Genomic DNA, 26,573 nt, shown 5'->3' on the forward strand with positions numbered 1-26,573 from the left:
ACCTGTAACAGTGTAGAGATACAGGATCAGCCATGATCAACCTGAATGGTGAAGTAGCTCAATGGGCTGAATGGTCTACTCCTGCTCTTCATTTCTATGTTTCTATGGTTCTTGTTTCTATCTCATCATCAAAACCTTTACTGTTGCATAAGGCTATTAATACAGCTATTTTTTCCATGCCTATTTATTAATATATATTTATTAAGATAATATTTTCTCTCATTTTGTTTTTAATAGCGATACGAGCATTACTCATTAGTAAAAAGTTGATTTCTTCTGACAACATGGAACATGGCACGATCCAGTATGCAGTAAAGCAAGAAAAGGTACACAAATGTTAAAGACTTGAGCGAGCAGATTGGTCCTTTAGATATTAAATAAAAACAGAAACATTGGAAATGCGCAGTGTGTCAGTCAACAACTTAAAAAGAGAGGTTAACATTCTGACAAAAGAGTCTGATCCAAATTGTAACCCTATTTTTCTCTATTAAATGATGGTTGACCCTCTGTGAATTTTTCTAGCATTTTTTGTTTGGATAGGGTGGGATATTCTGACACCCCTGTGGCGTCTTTCTTGCAGAGATGGGGCGCCGTTGGCCAGTGGTGGGATCAGTCTGGTCCCGCCGCTGTCAATAGAATTTCCCATTGACTCCACCCCATGACCGGGAAGCCCACGGCAAGGATGTGCAGTCGGTAGGGCCAAAAGATAGTTTTTTTTTACCTCTGTGCTAATTGGAAATGAATCATTTGCCAAAATTGCCATAGCTAGTTTTGAGCAGTCCTTTTGAAGTTTTCTTTATGTTTAGAAATCATAGAAATCCTACAGTGCAGAAGGAGGCCATTCGGCCCATCGAGTCTGCACCGACCACAATCCCACCCAGGCCCTACCCCCACATATTTACCCACTAATCCCTCTAACCTATGCATCCCAGGACTCTAAGGGACAATTTTTAACCTGGCCAATCAACCTAACCCGCACATCTTTGGACTGTGGGAGGAAACCGGAGCACCCGGAGGAAACCCACGCAGACACAAGGAGAATGTGCAAACTCCACACAGACAGTGACCCGAGCCGGGAATCGAACCCGGGACCCTGGAGCTGTGAAGCAGCAGTGCTAACCACTGTGCTACCGTGCCGCCCATATGATGATGTCCTTTATGAACATTTATGATATTTCCACAACAGATTTCCAATTTATCACTATGCAGAACAGTTTACTAAAGGCTTATTTTTCTTTAGGAGAAATAAAACCCTTGATGTTTAGGAAGAAAGTTTTGTCAAGAGATTAGAGTAATTCATTAGCTAAGTTTTATTGGGAAAATTATTGATGTGAAATAATATTAAACATATAATTTGAGTAATTTACTTCAAAAGATCCTTCAAATATATGAACCTATTACCAATACATCTCTTCATATGTTCCCTGCCAATGTGAATAATTCCATAATTAAGTTCATTCTTGCAAGTAACAATTCATGTGTGAAAATTCATTCATTCATTTGAAGAGCATAGTTTTTCTAAACAAGGTAAGATTTCATGAACTTCAGAATTTGGTGTTCAGAGAAAGCTAGGCTCTTTAAGTGAAGCTTTTGATTATGATGATGTTGTTTTCTTGCTAAAAGCATTAATGTCCAAACCTTCACCAGATGTATAAAGGATTTGAAAAGAAGAAATTGGTAGAGTATGTCTACACAGCTTCCAGCTCTGCTGCATGTGGTGTAGAACTTGAAACCAACGTCCAGTACCTCATAACAGGTAAGATAAGAACTTAATGGGAATGGTTTAATCATTTAAGCGTCTCCATTTTCATTCATTTAAATACTGAACGATCTCCAGTGATGTTACTGAAGTGAATGGCACAACTGGGGAGGGCAGGGATGCAGGAGAGAGGAGGAAAGGTAGGAAGGGATGGGATGTGAGTAGAAAGTGTAAGGAGGAAAAAGAGGGGGGAGGAAGCAGGGAGGGAAAGAAAAGGGTGGGATGAAGGGAGGGGTGGGCAAATGTAGAGTGGAATAGGGAAGAGAGAAGAGGGAGGAGGGTGATGAGAGGGAAGAGAATGTGGAGAGGGAGGAGGGGAGTCTACTTGCAGTCTAGAAATGAGTTCCCACTGAAAAAACCATTTACTCATGGGATCGGGGGAGCGGCATTTAGCTCAGTTGGCTGGACAGCTGGTTTGTGATGCCAACAGTGCAGGTTCAATTCCCGTACCGGCTGGGGTTCTTTATGAACCTTCTCCCACTTGCCCCTCACCTGAGGTGTGATGACGCTCAGGTTAAATCACCACCAGTCAGCTCTCCCTCTCAAAGGAAAGAGCAGCCTATCATCTTCTGGGATTGTGGCGACATTTTTATTTTTGCTGCGTGGCTTTTTTAGAGCAGGGGTTACAAAGTATAAACATAGGAAAGATTCAACTTATTTTAATCTCTCATCAAATGTTTTTGCAATATCTTTTTACTTTATGACCATAAGGTTCTGCTTAAACATGCATATTTTATTCAGAATCTTGCTTCAAAACTCAACTCCTTTAAAGGTGCTGTAGTTTTTAATCAATAATTTTGTTTTCATAGATCATAGAAATCATAGAAACCCTACAGTGCAGAAGAAGGCCATTTGGGCTATCGAGTCTGCACTGACAACAATTCCACCCAGGCCTTATCTCCGTAACCCCACGTATTTACCCTGCTAATCCCTCTGATCTACCCATCCCGAGACACTAAGGGGCAATTTAGCATGGCCAGTGCACCTAACCCGCACATCTTTGGACTGTGGTAGGAAACCGGAGCACCCGGTTTTCCTGGTTGCTTTTCAGCTGTAAGGCGTTCTTTGATGTACCCATTCAGAATACATAATAAAATATATAGATTGTACAATACATTGTTCTTTTTTCTGGTCTATAGGCTAATGATAGGATTAAATAAATGACTCATTGAATATAATGACCAACTCCTAATTAACTGGTGCTGAGGTGGGAGTGTGCTAAATGTTCCACTTGCAGGAAATATGCACTTGTACGCGGCTTCTAACGACAATAATTACTGCGGCTCACTGCCACTGCATAGCTTTGCTAAACTTTATTCTGGGAGGGCTATAACATTGTGTTCTCAATTCTGTGTTGAAATCTCTGTCTAATGTAGTTCCAGACAGCAGCAGGTTGTATCTGCCTGTTAGTGTATTACATATAGATATGTGGCTATTCCTTTTCGTTTTAGGCCAAATTGGTATTCAGGGAAAAGTTCATATTGGACTTTGCAATTGGATTGTCCCATGGGATGATCTAACTTCATTGCAAAAACGGCATCTGAAGTGGAACAAATATGAAACAGGCTGCAGCTGTCAGGTAAGTCAAAATCCTAGTATGCGTTCCCACTTCCGTTTTTCCCTCAACCCCTCTTGATGTGGTGGAACAGCTACATGAACTGATAAGACTTCAGCATTGTGAGAGCTGAGTCAGTGAGTGATGGCAGGTTTTAAAGAAGCAATTACATGGCACCTGATAGTGTCCTCACGTGATGTCTACATACATGCTTTCCAGCAGGATCACTGATAACAATAAGAAACAGGATCCCTGGCTGATTTGTCCCCTCTCTAATTGATGCTCATTGGTGTGCACTGACTGGCATAATGTTAACTCAATGCCAGCTGCCTATGTACCAGACTTAGTCCTACTGCCAACACATTAGCATATTTCATCCCTATTTATTTTGAACCTGTGGTTCATGCTTAACAGTATAATGCATCTGGCAAATGGTGTTTGTGTATCCATTCAGAATACATAATAGCAGTGGGTCCTTGATTTCTTTCTTAGTACTGGGGATAATTACCAAACTGATCCCAAAGTGAACAGAGTTTCAGACTCTCAAGAGTTATATCTGAATTAACTGAACCGCACACCTTGAATACACAAATATTATATGCCTATATATTTACTTGTATGGCGGCACAATGGGTTAGCACTGTTGCCTCACAGTGCCAGGGACCTGGGTTTGATTCCGGCCTTGGGTCACTGTCTGTGTGGAGTTTACGCTTGCTCCCCGTGTCTGCGTAAGTTTCCTCTGGTACTCCGGTTTCCTCCCACAGTCCAAAGATGTGCAGGTTAGGTGGATTGGCCATGCTAAATTGCCACTTAGTGTCCAAAGATATGCAGGTTAGGTGGATTGGCCATGCCAATTTGCCCCTCAATGTCCAAAGATGTGTAGGTTCGGTGGATTAGCCATGGTAAATGCGTGGGATCATGGGGAAAGGGCTGGGGAGTGGACCTGAGTAAGACGTTTTCAGAGAGTCAGTGCAGACCTGATGGGCCAAATGGCCTCCTTCTGCACTTTAGGGATTCTATGGTTCTATATACTATCAATAGCCTGAATTGATTTTTATAACTTGTGTTAAGTACATTCTTAAATTTCTTTTCTCCAGATTGTCACTTGCCTCAGTCTATCCTGCTCTCCTCCAGCAAAGAACCAGTGTGCTTGGACTGACCTGATAACTGAGAAATCCCCAGCTGGATCTCAGGCAAAGTACAGCGTCTGCACGAAGGAAGACTATGATTCCTGTCACTGGTATGGGGAAGGATCCGCCAGCGCGAATGAGAATATCTATTACAGCGAACCTTGAGTCTCCCTTCATCCCACAAAAGTTGTGTTCTTATATCAGCTACAGGTGGTGCAACTGTGTCAAAGATCTCTAAATTCCTCTGTTTAAAACAAACATTTTGTCAGTTTACTGCATTTCTGTATGCTATGTGAAGCATAGCAGTTTCTTCATCCATTCTTTCACCTATATGAATGCATCCCAGTGAGTGAAAAGCAACTTTTATAGCCCCTCAATTGATTCTGCTGCAACGATAGGTTTTGTCACAGGAGGCAAACTGAAGTATGACCAATACAATTCTTGTAAATGTATATTGGCTCTGTAGTTGGTGAAGTTTTACATCAAAACCAATGAATCTTACAGATGTGAGTGGAACTAGAAATAAAATATATCTTGGTAATTGAGAATGATGCCAATTAGTTATATTTTTCAGGATTCAAAAAAAAAGAAATCTAGATTAAAAATCCAGTGTAATGTTTGCACTGACAGTTGAAATAGCTCCTCCGAGGCCAGTGTCCCTTCACCAAATTTCGATTTGCTTACGTAGTAAGCAACATTCAGCCAGGCACTTCCTTGTACAGAGTATAAACCCGGAGTCCCAGTAACCCTGATGCTCCACATTATGTACACCATTACTGGCTTAATCAGGGAGCTCATATTCTAAGGCCCATACACCATGGGCCTCATTAAAGTCATCACAGCAGTGATGAGATTACAGTCATGTCAAATATTGGTATTTTCTTTGAAGGCGGCGCCACATGCAAGGTTATATTAACATATGGTTGACAGCACAAACGGTACATGAGCTACTGTGTGATGCATCAGGACAGATGAACACTATGATGAACACCAACCAGCAGAAATGTTCCTTCTTTTGTCCCTGGAAATATTCCTTTTTAAATAAAAAACTAAGGTTTAATATTATCTGAGGGATGGAGACCGCTTGAAAGGAAATCATGTTTGTTTTCAAATGGTTAGTGCCAAATAAAATGATTAACACATGTCCTTTTAACGCTCCTTGCCCCGTTGCCCACTGCAAAATACAGTGGGGTTACATCCAAATGTCATGTATGTGAGTACAATGTCTGCAAGGTAGATCTTAAGTTATCTCAGATATATGTTGGGGGGGGGGGGGGGGGAATTTTACCGTCCCGCCTGCCTCGGGAATCGGGGCGGGTGAGGGGCGGACCATGGAAAGGTCCATTGACCTCGGACAGGATTTTCGGGGTGAGCGAAGCCAGAAAGTCCCGCCCGTTGTGTCAAGAAAAAAAAAGTTCCATGTTCTATCAATCACATACTTTGGTAAGACCAGTAAAACTGATGCCCGGCGTATCAGCTGGCCCACCAAAACACTGGTTCTAACAGCTTTTTTTAAATAAGTGATTAAAAACTAAATGAACTTGCAAAGCTCTGGGAATGAACGCAAGGATAGAATATCAAAGTCAATGGGACTCCCAAGCATCAACCTTCACGTTTGGAAAATAGAATCTAAATCCCATCGATTTTTCAGACAGCATCTTTGATTAGTCTAACTGTATCGGACGTAAAAGACAGCTGCAAGATGGCGTTTAGCCATTAGAATATTCCAATCTAATTAAATGACTAATAACTGTGATCAGTTATTAGTCATTCAGTAAGAAAGCCACACCATAAAACTGAGATTGACAAATCTTCAAATTCAAGACCAACCTTTTTGTAGTTCCTCCCCCACTTTCACTCAAAGCACTTAACCTAAATTTGACAACATATTCACTTGCAAATAAACTGCTTTAAAATATAGACACAAAGATGATTTCTCATATTGGATATGAATGTTGTGCTTTGCAAGAAGCCCACTGTCTTGTCAAATATCTAACTAAAAGCTTTCTTATTAATGTTTTAATAAATGTGCTGTGTTTTCTGTAATACTTCTCTGAGACCTCAGATATGCTTTATTTTGAAAGGATCTAAGTCTGTGTATCCAATTTATTTTTGATTAATTGGGCGCCAAATAAGCATGGGAACTCATCAGCATGCATTCCACTGAAAATTACTGTGGAATTCCCTGTAAGTCGAGTTCCTGTTTGTATAACATGAAGTTCACACTCTTTCCTTGTAAGAATCATTCTACTTTCTTGAACTCAGTAAATGGAGGCACATAGATGGGCCAAAGCTCTATATGCAGTTAATGCTGGGATTTAAGAAGCTAATACTATCCAGTCTACCAGTGCAGAGCCCTGGAAAGTTTCTTATTGTTTATCCAGCTAGTACCATCTTGTTCAATAGATTAGTACAGGTTTGTCCAGTCTTTTCACTTGGGGACGGGGGTGGGGGGACAGGAGCGGGGGGACAGGAGCGGTGGGGGTGGGGAGGGGGGGTGGGATTGGTGGCTTATTTTTCTTACACAAGGGGGCCGATGAGCAAATTTTGGAAAGAAACAGTTTGGCACAATAATGAACTGAATTTTTTAAAGTGTTCAGATTTTAAGGAAATAAGTAGGCCGTGATTCTCCCAATGGGACTCTACATCTGGGAGTGTAAATGGGAACGTTTCCTGCTGGCATTAACAGCACTTTCCATGTGTCTCCCACCTTAGTTATGCATCGTAACAAACATGCCACCCACTCTGACACTACAGCCACATTCCCATATAGCTCCCTCTGTACTCCAGCAGGATGAATAATGTTGAGCCTCCATTGTCTCATGGCATCTGCCCCGTACGTCCAGTGTTGGTGCTGAGCTCTGACCAGATGAACGCTAGATTCAATGAAGCCATCCGTAGTGGCGCCATAAGCAGCACAATTCAGCGCAAAATGATCAACAATGATTTTTAGCTTAAAGCAACACCCTCTGGCTGCTGTTATCTCTTGTCTCAGCTTTTCTTCATGGGCCATGTGGTAAGCACAGAACAGTTTATACTGGACACCTTGTGACATGCCAGTCACCTATATGTAATAACCGCACAAGGCTGGTAACCCCAATCAGAACTTCTACCAATGTGGTTTTGTGCGGTCATTAATAAAACCTAATGTGCCAATATCCAAAAGCATAGATTTTCATACATACAACAACATAAATGTGACATATTTGATTACAGACCGAATTACTCAATTTAAGTTTTAAAGTTTATTATTACTATCACAAGTAGGCTTACATTAACACTGCAATGAAGTTACTGTGAGAATCCTCTAGTTGCCACACTCCAACGCCTGTTCAGGTACACTGAGGGAGAATTTAGCATGGCCAATGCACCTAACCAGCACGTCTTTCGGACTGTGGGAGGAAACCAGAGGAAACCCACACAGACATGGGGAGAATGTGCAGACTCCACACAGAGAGTGACCCAAGCCGGGAATCGAACCCAGGTCCTTGGCACTATGAATCAGCCATGCTAACCACTGTGCCACCATTTCACCCATTTTTATATAGTACCAGAGTACAGTTTTTCATGAATATACAACAATGACAAATTGAGATGGCATAACCCTAAATATTAGATTGCATGCACAACCCTTAATTTTCATTGCCTTGAGTGATTAATTTACATTCATTGCAATGCTTTATAATAATTTTAGCAAGCTTCTAAAGGCTACATTTTGAAGCCTGTGTTTCAATTCTAAAAGAGCAAGAAGCACCCTTACTAAGTGTCATATATTATTTGTGTCGTGCTCTCTCCAACCCCTTATTGATGCTTCTTTTGTAGCAATGATTATTTGTTACCTAAACAACTTCTCAAATCCTCAACATTTGGGGTGGCATGGTGGCACGGTGGTTAGCACTGCTGCCTCACAGTGTCAGGGACCCAGGTTCAATTCTGGCTTGGGTCACTGTCTGTACAGAGTCCGCATGTTCTGCGTGGGTTTCCTCGTTTCCTTCCACAGACTGAAAGACGTGCTGGTTAGGTGCATTGGCCATGCTAAATTCTCCCTCAGTGTACCCGAACAGGCACCGGAGTGTGGCAGCTAGGTGATTTTCACTGTAACTTTATTGCAGTGTTAATGTAAACCTGCTTGTGACACTGATAAACTTTAAATATAGAAGCCAGTGTGTGGTTTTGGGTTCAGAATTCATACAGTAAGTTAGCCATACAGAACAAGGGGAAATAAAATTACGAGAGCGACACTTACCATTTCCTTATGATTTGGATAAAAGACCTGTTCAATTAGTGGAAACTTCTCCGGGCCCATGCTTTTGTAGATGTTTACCAACTGAGCAAACTGAAACAGAACAAAGCCGCATGATTGCAAGTAATGGATATATACCAATATATATACCAACATTTTTACAGATTGTACCTCTGGCTTTGATCCCTATCAAGATCTCAGAGGGAGGGAAAACATTTTAGAGAATAATACAGCTCTGACAGTGTTGTGATCGTTATAATCCAGGAGCTATAATTCAGACCCTAATCTTCTCTGCTTCGTCCTGTCGTTTCAGGTGGGTTTTCGTATCAAACAATAAATCACAATCACATTTTTCCAAGAGTCAATTATTTTTCGGTTCCCTCAGGTGTCCTTTTGTTAAATATTGCCTTCTAGCAAAAGAGGATAAATAGGATTTTTTCATTTATCTCACAATGCCCCTGGACACTAAATGTTAGCAAACAGCATTTGCCAAATCCTCTCATTTCTCTCTATCAGTTTCACAAGATTGTACATATTTCTGTGGGTGTATATATGTGGGTGTTTCTGCAGAAATATACTGTTATGTTGCATAATGGAATATAGAAATATAGAAATACTAAATAAAGGTAAAATACCATGGATTGAACTGAAACAAAGACAGAGTGTGTTAATAAAACTCCAGTCTGGCAGCACCTGTGGAGAAACACAGTTTTTATTTTATTCATTCATGGAATATGGGTGTCGCTGGCTGGCCAGCTATTTATTGCCCGTCCCTAGCTACTCCCGAGTGGCTTGCTAGGCCATTTTAGAGGGCAATTGAGAGTCAACAACATTGCTGTGGCTCCGGAGTCACATGCAGGCCAGACCAGGTAAGAACAGCAAATTTCCATCCCTAAAGGACATTAGTGAACCAGATGGGTTTTGCCGACAATGGTTTCACGGTCATAAGAACACCCTTAATTCCAGATATTTTTTATTGAATTCAAATTCCAGCCACTGTCGTGGCGGGATTCGAACTCTGGTCCCCAGAACATTAGCTGAGTTTCTGGATTAATAGTCTCGCGATAGCACCACTAGGCCATCGCCTCCCTTTTTCTGAAGAAGAGCCATATTATTGGATTTGAAACATCCACTCTGTTTTTCCCCTCTCTACAGATGCTGCCAGGCCTGCTGAGTTTTTCCAGCATTTTCTGTGAATATAGAAATGTAATAGACCATTCAACCTTTCAAGCACGTTTTGCAGTCATTACAGTTCTCTGAGCTTAAATCCATTTATCTGCTTTTGTTCCATATCTTTAACACCCTTAAACTAATAAAATTCTATTAAGCTTAGTCTTGAAAAATCCAAATGTTACCACATCCAAAATCTTTTGGGGGAGTCACTGACAAGTTTTTACTCCAATTTGTGTGGAAAATGTGCTTCCTAATTTCATCCAGAAATGACCTCCTCCTCTTTCATCAGGTACCAGGCCCTGAGAGGGCACTGGCAACCATGGATCTCAATTGGATTGGTCAATGATAATGTTTGGCAAAATACTGCAGCAGTTTGCTTCTGCAGTATGGCTGATCAGAAAACTCCCCCTCTCTTTACTGCCTTCCATTCGATGTATTGGAAGGAGTTACAGGCTGATTATCCACCTTATGAATGTACCTTCCATAGTTGTCAAGTCCTGAATTGGAAGTTGAATTTGTGTATCTGATCCAGGGTTAGGGACACTAACACTGCGCCAGACTCCTCCACAAATGGCCCAGTTGTAATTTTCTGATTGTGCCTTCCTATTCCGAATGGACTCACCAGAAGAAATAATTTTTCTATATCTGTAATATATTGGGTCACCCTTGGAAAGAGGATAGATACGAAGGGCGGCATGGTGGCACAGTGGTTAGCACTGCTGCCTCACAGTGCCAGGGACCCCGGGTTTGATTCCTGGCTTGGGTCACTGTCTGTGTGGAGTCTGCATGTTCTCCCCATGTCTGCGTGGGTTTCCTCCGGGTGCGCGGGTTTCCTCCCACAGTCCGAAAGACGAGCTGGTTAGGTGCATTCGCTGTAGCCGGACTCAACCCCCACCCCTCCACGCTACTGCGGGGCCCCGCAATCGTTCGCAACCCGCCCTGACCAGACCGATCACCCCCCACACCACCCCCGGGTAGACTGCTCACCACCCCCACTCCCTGACTGGGCTGATTGCCACATTCCCTCCCCACACCCGCCCCCACCCACCGATCACTATGCAGAGCGGCAATGGTCCCCCCTCCCCTCACCCATCGCTGTGCAGAGTGCGCAGCGGTCCCCCTTCCTACCGATCAGCCCATCGCTACTCCCCTAGAGGGCCCTACCCGCCCCCCCTCTGGCCCCACCCCCTTGGCACTACCTAATGCCGGTGGGAAGTGCCAGGATTCATGGTGGGCAGTGCCAGGGTGCCTGGTGGACACTGCCAGGATGTGAGACTGGCAGTGCCTGATTGGCGTTGACCAAGGGGCAACCCCCTTGCCCCTGAACTCCAGAGGGGCCTCAATGGTCTCCGGTTCTACCAGTAAGGCCATCATGTCTGCCCCCTATTGCTGGAGACAAGCTGTGATTCTCACCAGAGAGAACCTCCCGGGCGAAGTCACACAGGCAAGTGAGCCTGGACGATAGTGTCCCGGACTCGCTAATTCTATTTAAATTAAATTTAAATAACTTATTCAGCTTCATGCTGGAAATGGGTATGAGGCTGATCTTGCTGGTTATCCGGTGCCAGTAAGGTTGCGAGAGGTGAGAAATCGGGCACGAACCTGATTTCTCAACTCTCTCGCGATCTTACCGGCTCACCCACCCATCAGCCGGCAGGACAAAATGATCCGATCACCCCCTATATTTCAGCTAATAAAGGCAAGTATACCGTAAACCATCTTAAGCACTTTATCCACCTGTCCTGCTACTTAAAGGAATACACGCCTCATTTATGGAATCTGTCTACGTAATCTTTAAGACCTAATATTGTTTTGATGAAATGGTGCTGCACACATAGAATCGCAGAATCACTAGAGTGCATAAGGAGCCCATCGAGCCTGCAACGACAACAATCCCACCCAGGCCCTATTCCCATAACCCCTCGCATTTACCCTGCTAAAACCCTTGACACTAAGGGTCAATTTAGCATGGCCAATCCAACTAACTCGCACATCTTTGGACTGTGGGAAGAAACCCACGCAGACACGGGGAGAATGTGCAAACTGCACACAGACAGTGACCCAAGCTGGGATCGAACCCAGGTCTCTGGCGCTGTGAGGCAGCAGTGCTAACCACTGTGCCACCATGCCTCCCACACCGTGCTTCCCACACTTTCCAAGACCAATATACCATCCCTGAAATTCACTTCCCAAAACTGAACTCGATGTTCCAGGAAGGGTCTGATCAAGGCACTATATAGATGAAAGATTGGCCAGAACGTTCCGATTCCCGCTGCGTGTTTTGGAACCATTGAAAGGTTTTGGTGCAGAAAGAGTCTATTGTGCCTGGTCTGGCCAGATGTGAGAGAAAATAAAGTAGCTGCTCATTTTAATCCATTTTCCAGCGCCCGGTCCATCGCCTTGCAGGTTACATCACTTCAGTTGCAGATCCAGGTACCTTTAAATTGAGTTGAACATTGCAGCCTCGACCATCAACTTGGGCAATGAATTCTAGATACCCACCATCCTCTGGGTGAAAAAATGTTTTCCTCATGTCCCCTCTCATCCTTCTACCTGAAATCTATGCCCCATGTTAACTGACGAACTGGGGGAAATCAATATTTCCTGTCTACCCCGTCTAAGCCCCTCAGAATTTTGTACACCTCAATTAGGTCACCACTTAGTCTCCTCTGTTCCAAGGAAAACAACCTCACCCTATCCAATCTTTCCTCATAGCTGCAATTTTCAAGCCCTAGCAACATTCTTGTAAGTCTCTTCTGCACTCTCTCTGTCCAGAGCAATTATGGTCCTTCCTGCAATGTGGTGACCAGAATCGTCTGTGAAACTCCAGATGTGGCCAAATCAGCATTTTATACACATTCCATCATTACATTTCTGCTTTTGTATTCAATACCTCACCCAATAATGGAAAGAATTCCATATGCTTTCTTGACCAACATATCCACCTATCCTGCCAGCTTCAAGGGCCTGTGGACACGCACTCCAAGGTGTCTCACATCATCAATCCCTCTCGATATCTTCCTGTTTATTGAATATTTCCTTGCTTCATTTGCCTTCCCCAAATGCGTTATCTCACACCTTTGCGGATTGAATTCTATTTGCCACTTCTCTGTCCGCTCAACCAAACGATTGATATTATTCTGGAGACAACTGCTATCCTCTTCATTATCAACTACACGGCCAGTTTGTGTATCATCCACAAATTCCCCAAACATGTCTCACACAATTAAATCCAAATCATTCATAAAAAAACAAACAGCAAGTCCCCAACACTGAGCCCTGTGGTACACCATTGGAAACTGCTTTTCATTTGCAAAAGCATCCATCAGCCAGCACTCTTTGGGTGGAATTCTCCCACTTTGAGAGCAAGGCCGGAACTCTGCCACCTCGCCTGTCACAGAACCGGCGCGGGCGAGGGTCTGACAACAGGAATCTCCGTTGTCCTCAGGCGGGAATTTCCGGTCTCACCTGAGCGAGGCTGTAAAATCCCACCCCAAGTGTGGTGGTGGGCGGCTCCAGTGGCACCTTTTCCGCTGGTCAGATTCTGTGCGTGGAACCTCACTGACTATGCGCAAGTTTCCCTCCAAATTACTTGGCGGGCTGGCAGCTGATTCGTCTGTCCGCTGTCAGCTAGTGGTTTCAAAGGTCCCAGCGCCATATTTCAATGCCAGTCCAGCACACTCCTTTCATTCTTCCCAGCCCACCTGCCATCGCCGGACTGCGCAGGATGTCAGCAACCCAGAGGGAAAAGGCTCACAGCCTCAAGGAACTGTGAGCTTTGCTTGCAGGTTCTATGCGTTCCTCAGAGGAACAATTTTTTAAGTGCAGTTCGAATGGATCATTCTTTACTTATATTTATTTATTTATATCATGAGCATTTCAAAGACTTCCCTATGTTATTATTATGCTGTCCATGGTGGCTACTGGCTGCGTGAGGGTGCACAGGAAACATGGTGGTACGAAAGATGCATGGAAGGTATGACATGTCAGGGGTTCATGGAGGGAACGCAGGGGCGATTTGAGGATGCATGAGGGAGTGGGTGGAGGGGTAACTGATGAGAGTGACTAGGCTTAACTCATAAATAGAACCCGGCCGAATTCTCTGTGAGTGGAGGAGGACTTCTAACCTGCGGGCCTTGGTATCCCATCCACTTTTGTTCCAATATGGGCCCACTTCTGGACGTGGTGGCCCCAGTTCCATCCTGACTCTGACTCCTCAGGGAGGAAACTTTCATGTGAATCATAGAATCCTGTAGTGCGGAAGGAGGCCATTCGGCCCACCGAGTCTGCACTAATCACAATCCCACCCAGGCCCTATCCCCACAACCCCTTGCATTTACCCTAGCTAGTTCCCCTTGACACTAAGGGGCAATTTAGCATGGCCAATCCACCTAACCCGCACATCTTTGGAGGAAACCGGTGCATGGGCTCATTCAGAACTTTGAAATGTGACGTAGGGAAGCAGCCTGATTTGTAACGTCTGAGCCTATGATTCAAATCTGACCTGGGGTGTGCCTTGTCGTTATATTATTTCCTCTTGAACTCATTCAGACAAGTCATTAAGAATACAATGATTCAGTTCTCTCATCATATTGAACTTACCACCCATGGTTTGTCACAAAAATTGTAGATGGATTCTAATGAGTTCATACTTGGAAGTCCACCATACTGAAGTCCTATAATAATATTTCGGAAGTCTTCATTTTCTGCCATGCTATAAGGATGTTGCCTCACAACGATGAAGTCAGGTTTGAATGCTCTGTAGATAGAAACGCAAAAAATATATCTGCATTAAAGCAGCTTGGCAGTAAGCAATATTTTGCCCTTCCAATGTTGTACATGTTGACAATCAAATTCCACCCGGCCACCCACACCCCCAAACCCTAACCCCCAGCACCCCCCTCCCCCCCCGTATTCTCCCCGTGTCTGCGTGGGTTTCCTCCGGGTGCTCTGGTTTCCTCTCACAGTCCAAAGATGTGCAGGTTAGGTTGATTGGGCCAGGCTAAAGTGACCCTTAGGTGTCCAGAGGATTAGCAGGGTAAATGCATGGGTTAAGGGGAAAAGGCCTGGGTGAGATTGTGGTCAGTGCAGGCTCAATGGGCCGAATGGCCTCCTTCTGCACTGTAGGGAATCAATGAATAAATGCAAATCTTTCCTTTAGTTAAAGCAACCATCAGAAATACCCACAGGGTAATTTCAAACAGATTTCCCCTCAAATGTGGACAAAAAATTACCACAGAAACTTTATAAGATATTAACATTGGAAAGAACCTGTTTAGTTTTGGAAATGTGATGGATTTTGGAAACCACACACATTATGCTTCAAATTACGCCGTTGGAAGCAACTTTCAACTGCATAATGTTCGCCTTTCTGGTTACTCGGTTGTACTTTGAAGTGTAACACAAATTTGTTTCCAGCCCCAGCAAAGAATAATAATGTGTCGTAGGCTGGGATTTTCCAGCCCCCCCCCAGCCCCCACCTCATGGCAGTCTTTTCCAGTGGTGGAGGTGGCTTGCCATTGGTCGCTGGTAGGATCTTCTAGCCCCGCCAAAGTCTACAGCCTTTTGTACGGCTGCTCGCCCCCGCCGCTGGGAATCCCACTTTGGGGGTGTCGCCCTTGGCAGGACCGGAAGACCCTGCTGGAAGGAAGGGCCAGAAAATCTTTGATTATTTGCTGTACCTACATTTTAAATTTGTGTGATTCATGTACACGGACGCTCAAATCCCTCTGAACACCTGTATTAACTAGTCTCTCACCCTTAAAACAATGCGCTTCCATTCTTTCCAGTGGATAATTTCACACTTCCACAAACTGTAAACAATTTGCCACTTTCTTGTCCATCATTGATCAGTTTATATCCTTTTTCAGTATCCTCCTCACACTCTACTTTCCCACTCAGCTTTGTATCATCAGCAAACCTGGATACATTGCATTCAGTCCTCTCTTCTAAGTCAGCGATATAGATTTTAAATAGCTGAGACCCAATCAATGATTCTGGCGACATCCTTCTACGCTACAAATTAACTGTTCATTCCTCCACTGTTTCCTGCCCATTAACCAATCCTCAGTGCGTGCTAATATATTACCCAATATCTCGTGATCCCTAATCTTGTGTAATAACTTCTAGAATGTATTTATTGAATCCCTTCTGAAAATCCAAATACATTACATCCACTGCTTCCCCCTGCTGGTTACACCCACTTAAAACTCTAATAGATGTGTCAGACATAGAATCCTTACAGTGCAGAAGGAGGCCATTTGGCCCATCAAATCTGCACCGACCACAATTCCACCCAGGTCCTATCCTTGTAACCCTATGTGTTCACCCCAGCTAGTCCCCCTGACACACTAAGAGGCAATTTAGCATGGACAAACAACCTACCTTTGGACCGTGGGAGGAAACCGGAGCACCCGGAGGAAAACCACGCAGACACGGGGAGAACGTGCAAACTCCACACAGACAGTGACCCAAGGCTGGAATTGAACCTGGGTCCCTGGCACTGAGGCAGCAGTACTAACCACAGTGCCGCCCCACATAATTCTCTTTTGATAAAACTGAGTTGACTCTGTTTAATCACATCATAATTTCCAAGTACTCAGTTACCAGACCTCCAATAATAGATTCTAGCATTTTCCCAACTACTGATGTCAAGCTAACTGCTTAGACTTTCCCATTTTCTCTCTCCTTCCATTTTTTAATTTGCTTTTCTATACATTAGAAAAAAATACTTGACATTGTTAATGGGTCACTAAAACCAAAAGGCATAAAAATAACAAGAGTACTATACTGTACTGTGTACTATATACTGTATAGAAGATACTGACATGTTCCAATACATTAACAATCTTTCAGTCAATACTTTATATTTTTAAAAACTGAACAAAAGGGGCTGCCCACGGATCAACTAATTTCTTCTGTGGATTGAAACCATTCCCCTATCTCTGAGGGAAGGCGCTGGCCTAGTGGTATTATTGCTAGACTATTAATCTAGATACTCAACTAATATTCTGGGGACCCAGGTTCAAATCCCACCATGGCAGATGGTGGAATTTGAATTCAATAAAAAGTATCTGGAATTAAGAATCTACTGACGACCATGAAACCATTGTCAGTTGTCAGGAAAAACCCATCTGGTTCACTAAGGCAGGAAAATGGGGATGAAAAAACTATCAGCCATGATTGAATGGCAGAGCAGACTCGATGGGCCGAGTGGCCTAATTCTGCTTTTATGTCTTATGGTCTATTGTCCTTTCGGGAAGAAAATCTGCTGACCTTACCTGGTTGGCCTACATGTGACTCCAGAGCCACAGCAAGGTGGTTGACTCTCAATTGCCCTTGGGAAATTCAGGATGGACGATAAATGCTGGCCAGCCAGTGGCCCCCATGTCCCACGAATGAATAAAAAAAACAAGGGGAACTTTCCAGACTGATGTTGTATCAATGCTTTTCCTGGAAGTAATTCAAAATGGTGATCTCAAATTGAATGGGTCAATCAAACACAAAGACACTGGTTGTCTCAAAGTGTCAAAAGACATCACTGGATGTGTGTTCAACCCTTGTTTTTTGGGGGAAAAAAGGCTTGTACAAGTCACATGGTGAGAAGCCATTTTATTGTCTACTTGACAATTTCAGCAAGAAACTGCTTGGATAATTCCCATGAAAGCCATCAAACCAGATACTAATCATCCAAGTAGCCAAAGTAATAAACAGCAATACCTTGAAAGTGTGAGAAGGATTTTCTCCAAAATGTTCCAAATTTATGTTATTGTGAGAACCAACCTCCTGGAAATTTGACTACAAGAATCCTCGCAGCTTACTGACAAAGCTTCTTTCAAGACCATCACTTAAGCTAAATAATCAACTTCATCTAAGAAACTACAGGCCTATCATGAAAGATACAGAGATAATTGTAAGTTGTAACAGTATTGCTTTACTTCCATTTGTATTTAATCTTTGTGCGTGTGATTGAGACGTACCATTTTAAAGATCTGGGATAAGCGTGCTGTATGGGACAATGCCATGACGACCGAGGAGTGCCCACCCACAGGGCTGGATGCTCCCTCCCAGCCAGAACCAACTCAGGCTCCGGTGGCCAGAGGACGCTCGCCAATGTCATCACAGCCACCAAAGTCAGCAGGCTCCCTTCAATGTTGTTGCCAGCCAGGGGGCACCAAGACCCAGCACCCAGAGGCGTACATTTAAGGCACTTTGAGCACAACAGAGGAATGTCAAAGATGCCATTATTTGTGTCCATTACTTTGCGGTTTCTGTTTGGTTTGGTATATGTTAATGTGAAGTAACATAAACATTTTCTGTAACTCAATGGGTTGAGATGGATGCATGCTTGGAACAGTGGCCAGGTGTTGCACAGGTTTGTAGGATATTTTGTGGTGCTGGAGTTCTGAGTTGGGCTCTCATTTAAAGATATTTTGCAGATGAGATCTTGCTATTGGATTGAATTGGCCTCCATGCCTTGGATGTCTAGCTGAAGGTTCGCTGGATGAATACATCCCACGCGTTCCTGCCCCCATGAATGTTCCTGTCATCTGCCTTGATATCCTCACCCTGTGCAATCCCAGGCTCATCCTCCGACCCATTACTACAGTCATCCTTCCGGGCCTGTGGAGTTGCCTCATTTTCCTCAGCCTTCACTGAGTCCCCGTGTCAAAGCCAGATTGTGCAGATCAACAACTATGGGGGAGTCACGTTCTGCAGGATACTGCAATGGTCTCCCGGATCGCTCCAGGCATCTGGAGGGTATCTTGAGCAGCCCGATGGTCATCTCCACCACTGCTCTTGCGGAGGCATGACTCCTGTTGTATTTCTCCTCAGCCTCAGTGCTTGGGTAATGGTGTGGGGTCATCAGCCACCTCTTCAAGGGTTGTCCTTGTCACCCAGGAGCCATCCATCCAATCGTGCAGGAGACACAAACAGGCTTGGTACCTGGGAGAGCCGCAATGTGCAAGGATCATGAGAGTTCCTGGATAACTTGCAGAGTCTGTGTCTTGTGGTCACAGACAATTTGCACATTCATTGAGTGGTCTGGAATGCACTACCTGGTCGGTGGAGGCAGGATGCCTCACATCCTTTACAAAGTACCTGGATGAGTACTTGGCACGCCATAACATTCAAGGCGATGGATGAAGTGCTGGCAAGTGGGATTAGATGGGCAGGGCCTTTCGTGTGTCAGTGTAGACTCGATGGGTTGAAGGGCCTCTTCTGCACTGTAGTATTCTGTGATCCTGTGATTCTGATACCCCTGCTGTTGATGAAAGCTCCTGACTCACTAACTAGCACCTTGATGGCCACATGCATACAGTCCATAGCACCCTGGATGTGGGGAAACCCAGCCATCGACGTGAACCATCGAACTCTCTCCGCCTGGCTGGCCCCATCTGTCTGGCAACTGACAAACGTGAGGGCATGTTGATGAACTGATCTGTGCGTAATTGCCAGAGCAAACTTGACCCACCTTCCTGCTTTTGGGGTCCAGCCACTTAACTTTGGCTGCAGAATGGGAGATTCCACCCAACAGATCTGAAACTGGTAACCATAGACAATGTGATTGTAAACATGCAGAGTTCAGCTTTCCTGGCAGACACTTTTTAATATCTCCGGAGTGTCGCTGGGAGCATCCACTTTCTCGTAACATGAAAAATCTCAGTAAAAGACTTGGGCGGAATTCTCCCGAAAAAATTTAACAGTCAGAATAATGGCGTGATCGATGACGATCTCTCAGGCATCAAAATCCTCCCACATTCAGGCTAGAATTCTCCGGCTGTTCAAGCCGGCGGGATTCTCTGGTCCCGCTGCAGTGAATAGAGGTTTGGCTGAGCACCGGATTCTCCGTCCTCGCTTGTTTTGGCAGCGGGGCGTGAACGGCCAGAGAATTCTGGCTTCAGTCACTTTTTGGAGAGTTGGGAGTTTCGCGCTAGTACTGGGGGGGGGGGGGGGACCAACCCCCTCCCTGACATGGGCCGCCTCCCATGCGTCTCCCTGCGCGGCCCCGACTTGCCCCCCTATCATGACCCCTGACATGTTTCCCCCAATCAAGACTGCCTTCACGGTCCATCCCTACACGATCCCCCTGTCAGACATCCCCACACATAGTCCCCCTTACATCATGGCTCACACTCAGGCCCCACTCCCTAGGCATTGGCCCCGGCAGACTGGTGGTGCCTAACTAGCACCGCCGGGCTGTCCGGTGACCACTGCCGAACAGTCCAGTGGCCACTGACAGGCACCGCCGGTGTGCCAGGCGGGCAGTGCTAAGTGGGCACTCCCTGGCCATGCTCCCAACCACCTGGGGGCTTCAGTGCCTCCGAGCCCCCCCACCCTTCTGCGTGACCATCAGACGAGGTCTCCACTGGTGGACAGCAGTACTGATTCCTGCTGCTATCACGCCACACCTACAGGCTGGTGAACTCCATGCACTGGGAGTTGACTGGGCTATGTATATTTAAATGCTACTTTAAATATGCTGATCAGCCTCGCGCCATTTTTGGGCACAAACTTGTTTGTGCCATTAGAAAGAGACCGGGAGAATCGCAAACTGTTTGGTACCAGGTGCAAAATGGATTTTTAGGCCCGCCCCTATTCTCCAGGACTAGCACGATCTACTAACGGCCCAGCGAGGTCGGAGAGTACCCCACCTTTGTAAATCCAAAGGAATTCCTAAAAAATATTCTAAGCTTGACTTCACACCCAATCACAGCCATGATCCACCTTTCATGACTGACCCAAGCTGTGAACGATTAAGGGCTTTCGAGTTAAACCTTGTTGATATATATCCAAATCCACTTAGTAAAAGGTGGCTGGATAACTGGAGCCTTTAGGCATCAATAGAATGAGCTTCAATAGTCTTTATCCATCCTTGACTGATGATGTTGTTATATATTTTGTGCAAGCTACCAAATCACAGAAAGTACATTGCCTTGGAGACTAACTTCTGCGCAAAAGACATGCAACCTTTACCACATAAATTATAACAAATATAATGGAATACTCAAGGTACTATTTATCCCCATTGATTATTTTAACCAAAGCACTGAGGACTGTTAAACTGATTTATCTCTTTAATATATCACCAGTAACCTTACAAATTATCCTTTCAACATCAAGGACAAAAGTATTAACATGCAATTCCACCTGAATGCAAAATATTGCCACACATATAAAGTGGGTGCAGGAGTAGCCCATTCGGCCCTTCGAGCCTGCCCCCACCAGTCAATATGATCATGGCTGATCATGCACTTTCATTTTCCCACTCCTGCTTTCTCTCCATATCCCTTGATCTCTTGAGCTGCAAGGGCCACATCCAGCTCCCTCTTGAACATATCTAACGAACTGGCCCCAACAGCTTTCTGTTCAACTTGTAACGCCTTCCTGTTTTAATGACCCACTTGCAATAATGGTGAAACTGACAGCCGTCGCCATCATTACGGCTGTGAAACTCAGAGCAACTTCTGTTGTTCACACGGGCTCTGTTAAGCACAGAAATCCAAAAGTTGCTCTCAGTGATTCCTGGCTCCCCCACAGAGTGCGCTGTTGAAGTCCTTCAGCAGAATGGGGGAACTAAAAGGGTAGAACATAAAAGAGAATGGCAAAAGAAAATAAAAATGCGTCAGAAGACAAACTGATTTAATTCTTGAAAATAGAATCGCTTGGTTCATTAAAACCAATACTTTCTCATTCTGGAAGCTAAAGGCTGAGTATGGCCATGAGAATTCGTGCCATGTCACGTGACACCGCCCTCATTAAATATGTGTCAGTGGGTTTTGTGATGTTTGGTGTGGTGGGGTGGGCTGGATGACTTCAATCCTGCCATCATATCTGGGCTTCATTTTTTAAAAGGCATCCAGACATTACTCATGCAGCGATGAAGAAGGAAGATGGACCTTCAGGGACATTCTGAATCTGGAAGATGGACCTCCTTGATGCTGGAAGATCCATCTGATAGATGCTTCCCCCAACCCATGGCTGCATGTTCCAGGGTCCACGATGTCTGGAGGTCACCATCCTGGACTTTGGAGGTAGCCCCAGGCCTCCTTCATCTAGATGTCAAAACGTACGGGCTACATTGGTCCAGACATGTTCCGGGCCGGCGAGATTTCCCACTGGTGGCATGAATGATTGGGTGGAGGTCGGGAGGGTGATGGGGTGGGGGTTACATTAGTCAGGTAAATAAAGTGCCTTTTTTGAATGATTTTGTGTGATGTGGGCACCATTGGCAAGGCCAGCATTTGTTGCTCACCCTGAATAAGTATCTTGAAAACTCACAAAGCTTTGCCTACGATGATGAATACAGCGCAATTAAATGATTTGCTTAGAAAATCTGCCAATACCCAACGGTTCTCGTATTTCTCCTTTTGGCCAGTCTCTATCCAGTTCTGCTTCTTCTGATACTCTATGCCACCATAATGATTTGACACTCTCCGACCCAGGTATTTTATTTTCACTTGGGAATAAAGAGTTAGAAATTTAGAACCAACATTCCTGGGCTCTGGGGGAGAGGGTCACCCCTCCTGACTCCACATTCAGGTCAATCTGGAGGTCGCCTTTCCAGTTAGCACATGGTGAGTGAGGTTCTGGTGTGTTCAAAAATCAAGCATGGGCTCTACAAGAGACGTGCAGGACCCTACACTAAATAAATGATTTCCACCTTTGCATATTCTTGATACTTGCTCCTGATGCCAAAATAGACATTTCATCCAATATAGCAAGTAGTACACTTCTGGTTGGAATTAGATGTATTTTCTGCTTGCCAAACCAGAGGCCTGGGAGCCTGATTAGTACCCACAAAGCCAACACTAGGCGGTCAAATTTATAGGTCATTATTTCACTTCCCAATTGTCCCCAGATCCCTTTAAGCAACTTTTCGCATTCCACGCAAACTTATTTCATGACCAACTTTATTAACTCTGTTTTTGAACCATCATAGTGGTCATTTCTGAGATTGCGACGTTTGTCAAGAAAGCCTCAGACTGATTCCTAACAATTACCACATGCCACTTAGCCGAGCTTGATTAATGACCACTTCTCATTGCCTTCCTGCATTGCTTAAATCTTTAACAGATGGGCAATGCCGAATTTTTATACCTCAACATTCAATCACTTTAACCAAAGCCTAAATATCACTTACCTCATTATTCCATTGCAGAATTGCTCTTCTGAAATGCAGCACTCTGATTCTGCTAATCTCCTTGGCATGGCTCTTCATCAAGTGCCACTTCCAATTACTATTAAGATTGCTTAATAACTTAAGACAAGCACTTTTAGAATGAGCCTAAATGAGGTTATTCAATGAATTTTATCATCCAATTTCACTTCCAGCTGTATGTAATTCGAATACCTGCTTCTCTCTAAGTGGGATTTTCCTTGGCTACAAGTTCATAAATTAGCAAAATTACATTAAAATCCTGGATCATTATGGTTAGTTTTCATTTCTTTCCTTCAGCATTAATGCTCCTCCCTCTACTGCATTTTGTTGGCTTAATTCATATTTACATATGAGCTATGAGCAGGAGTAGGCCACTTGGCCCCTCCGCCATTCAATAAGATTGTGGCTGATCTGATTATAACCTCTCATCCCACATTCCTGCCTGCCCCCCATAACCTTTCATCCCTTGTTAATCAAGGCTCCACATCAAATATATTTAAAGATTCTGCTTCCACCACCTTTTGAGGAAGAGAGTTCCAGAGACTCTCAACCTTTTGACAGAAGAAACTTCTCTTCATCTCGATCTTAAATGAGCAACCCCATTTTAATTTTGTTTTAAGTTAATTAGCTTGAGAGTGGACATAATGAGTAATAGGACACGATCAGGATGAAACTAAGAGGTCAACACCAATAACAGTCTGCACATTTCAGAGAAATTTATCTTTGTATTACATATTTTCATATCACTGTTTTAGTTTCTTATCCAACATGGAACATAAACTAAATAAAACAGGGATAATGAGATTTTGCACATATCGTTCTAGAAACTGGATCGCGCATCACCTGTTTTACAAGCATAAAATGGCCACCTAAGTTTGCCTTATGATGGGCAACATGTACATGATTCCATGCTGGCAGTGCACTGTCCACCATTTTGGATCATACTCCTGCATTGGTTGGCATGGTGAATGCCAGAGATATTAAAAAATACTAATTTAAAATAATTAAATAAAAGTTCTAGGCTTATTGTAGGGCTACTTGTGATGTTGGTCTGGTCTGGCCAGAACCCGGCGCACTAAGCAATAAACTCTCTCGGTAACTCATGGCATAAACAACCAACCAGAATCCTTAAGTAGGGCTGTATTCAGGGCTCATCCACCACATACAGGCTTTGTTGTCAGCCTGTCCTTTTAAGCTGCTGCTGGATAATTGGGTTGCTTTTTTGACCTGCCTTCTCCCATCTAAGGTAAATATTTGATTTCTGCTAGCAATTCTTCACTATAGTGTTAGATGGGAGGGAACAAGAACACCTGAGAGAAAAGGGAGGATCATAGCAACAGGAACGTAGACTAATTAGCCCCTTGAGCCCATTCCATCATTCAGTGAGATCATGACTGATCTATGACTTAAATCCATGGGCCCACCTTTGCCCAGTGTCCATCAATTCCTTTGGCCAATGTCAAACTCAGAATTAAAATTAACTATTGACCCAACATCATTTTGCAGAAGAGAATTTTAAGAATCTAATACATTTAACATGCAGGTGTTTTTCCTAACTTTACTCATGGCTCTAACTTTTAGGCTATGTCCCTTCTTTATAGAGTCCCCAAACAGCAGATAAATTTTGCCTCTTTCTACCCTATGTTAGATTCCCTTCTTGAATGCCTTTTGGAAATCCAAATACATTCCATTTACTGGTTTCCCTTTATCCACCCTACTGATTACATCCTAAAAGATCTCCAAATAAATTTGTCAAACACGATTTCCCTTTCACAAAAGTCTCTGTCATTTCCTTGTTCCCATTATTAATTCCCTAGTCTCACCCTCCATGGGACCAACACTTACTTTAGCTACTCTCTTACTTTTTGTATATGTGTGTAAGAGCTTTTCCTATATTTTTCTCTATTTATAGCCAGCCAGCACCAGGGATCCTGGTTCTATTCCCAGCTTGGGTCACTGTCTCGTGGAGTTTGCACGTTCTCCCCACGTCTGTGTGGGTTTCCTCCTGGTGCTCCAGTTTTCTCCCACAGTCCAAAAATGTACGGGTTAGATGGATTGGCCATGCTAAATTGCCCCTTAGTGTCAGGGGGACTAGCTAGGATAAATGCATGGGGTTATGGGGATAGGGCTTGGGTGGGATTGTGGTTGGTGCAGAGTCGATGGGCCGATTGGCCTCCTTCTGCACTGTAGGGATTCTATGAAACACCTTATGCTCACCCTACTACCAAAATCAAATGCAAAAGTTAGGGTCGAGGCCAACTGCAAAATTTACCTTGGAGTTTCTGGTCTGGTCCTTAACAATTTTGAAAAAGAGACATTCCATCAGATCTTCCAGATCAGTTTCTACGAGGTCATAGAGTCATAGAGGTTTACAGCATGGAAACAGGCCCTTCGGCCCAACTTGTCCGTGCCACCCCTTTTTTTAAACCCCTAAGCTAATCCCAATTCCCCGCATTTGGCCCATATCCCTCTTTACCACAAATGAAGCAAGAGGCAGAGAGGAGACTATCTTAATTGTTAAACCAGCCCAATATTGACCACTCACTCACTCACACAGATTGGGTCATGTAGAATGTTTGAATTATTGAAACCCACCAGAGATTGCTGATTATTTACGCTCCTTAGTTAGCTATGTTCAGACTGTTATTGATAATAAAGCTTTTATTACTATCGACGATGGTTTCTGTTTCCATCTGTGCTTTCGCAATTCAGGATTTAATGCGACATTCTCCGCACAACACTGGAGACAGCTTGCACTACAGCAACATTGTGATTCCCTCCATCATGATTTAATCCAATTGCATTGTCACTATTGCTCTTTTAGGGTCATTGCTGGGCTAGCAGGTTAAGAGATTAGTATCTGTTGCAATGACTTCTCAAATGTAGAGCATCAGACTCCCGTTTGAGTTTCAACATCTACCCGAATGTGTCATGAGACAAGGGCTGTCATTTACAGCGCTAATTTGCATTTTTATTAGTGTATATTCCTAAGGGACGCATTGCCGATTTGCAAAACAAGAGCTGGCAATTCACATGGCATACAGAATGAGCTATTCTCTTAATGGTGAGCAGAACAGTAATTACATTGCTGTAATGTCACATTGCAACCTGTTTACTGAAATTACCATGGAAGGATAAAAGCTATCCAGTTGATTGAGAGATATTTTGTTAATCCCACTCTCCAATACATTGATTGCAAAATGTAGTCGTGGAAAATAAACTTCGTGAAAATTCAATACGTTTTCACTGCACAAACTCTAAAAGGCCAACTTTTGGAAGATTCCCCATTTTTATTTATTGCTGCTTGTATTTTTATTCTAAGTACTAGCAGATATAAGTGGCATTGCTCACAATGTAGAGGAGGACATACTGGTTTATAGAACATGTATATATAATCGGGGAGTCTGAGTTAGTGCATTGAATGTCAAATCCCATTTTTCCTCAACACGATGATGTTCAGTACGGATTGAAGTTTGCCATTCCAACCATTTTCCGTAAGAGGTCTGCCTAATTTACATATTCCCTTCTTTTCTCTCAATTCCTCAAAAGGT

General features: G+C 43.9%; 2 protein-coding genes across 3 annotated transcripts in view; one reads left to right on the forward strand and one right to left on the reverse strand.

The window, feature by feature from the left end:
• The window catches only part of LOC144484958 (metalloproteinase inhibitor 3-like), a 29,155-nt gene extending 24,195 nt beyond the window's left edge, over nt 1–4,960 (forward strand). Inside the window, exons 2-5 of the mRNA XM_078203296.1 lie at nt 238–326; nt 1,648–1,756; nt 3,211–3,338; nt 4,412–4,960. Of these exons, the coding sequence (XP_078059422.1) occupies nt 238–326; nt 1,648–1,756; nt 3,211–3,338; nt 4,412–4,609 (524 nt within the window). The 3' untranslated portion in view covers nt 4,610–4,960. The remainder of the gene's footprint in view (nt 1–237; nt 327–1,647; nt 1,757–3,210; nt 3,339–4,411) is intronic.
• Nucleotides 1–26,573, reverse strand: part of syn2b (synapsin IIb) — a 427,582-nt gene that overhangs the window by 179,533 nt on the left and 221,476 nt on the right. For both annotated transcript variants that reach the window (XM_078203303.1, XM_078203309.1), the window contains exons 4-5: nt 14,463–14,619; nt 8,691–8,780 (exon numbers count right to left, since the gene is read on the reverse strand). In XM_078203303.1, coding sequence (XP_078059429.1) covers nt 8,691–8,780; nt 14,463–14,619 — 247 coding nt within the window. The remainder of the gene's footprint in view (nt 1–8,690; nt 8,781–14,462; nt 14,620–26,573) is intronic.

This window comes from Mustelus asterias, chromosome 3 (genome assembly GCF_964213995.1).
Source record: "Mustelus asterias chromosome 3, sMusAst1.hap1.1, whole genome shotgun sequence".
Taxonomy (NCBI): domain Eukaryota; kingdom Metazoa; phylum Chordata; class Chondrichthyes; order Carcharhiniformes; family Triakidae; genus Mustelus; species Mustelus asterias.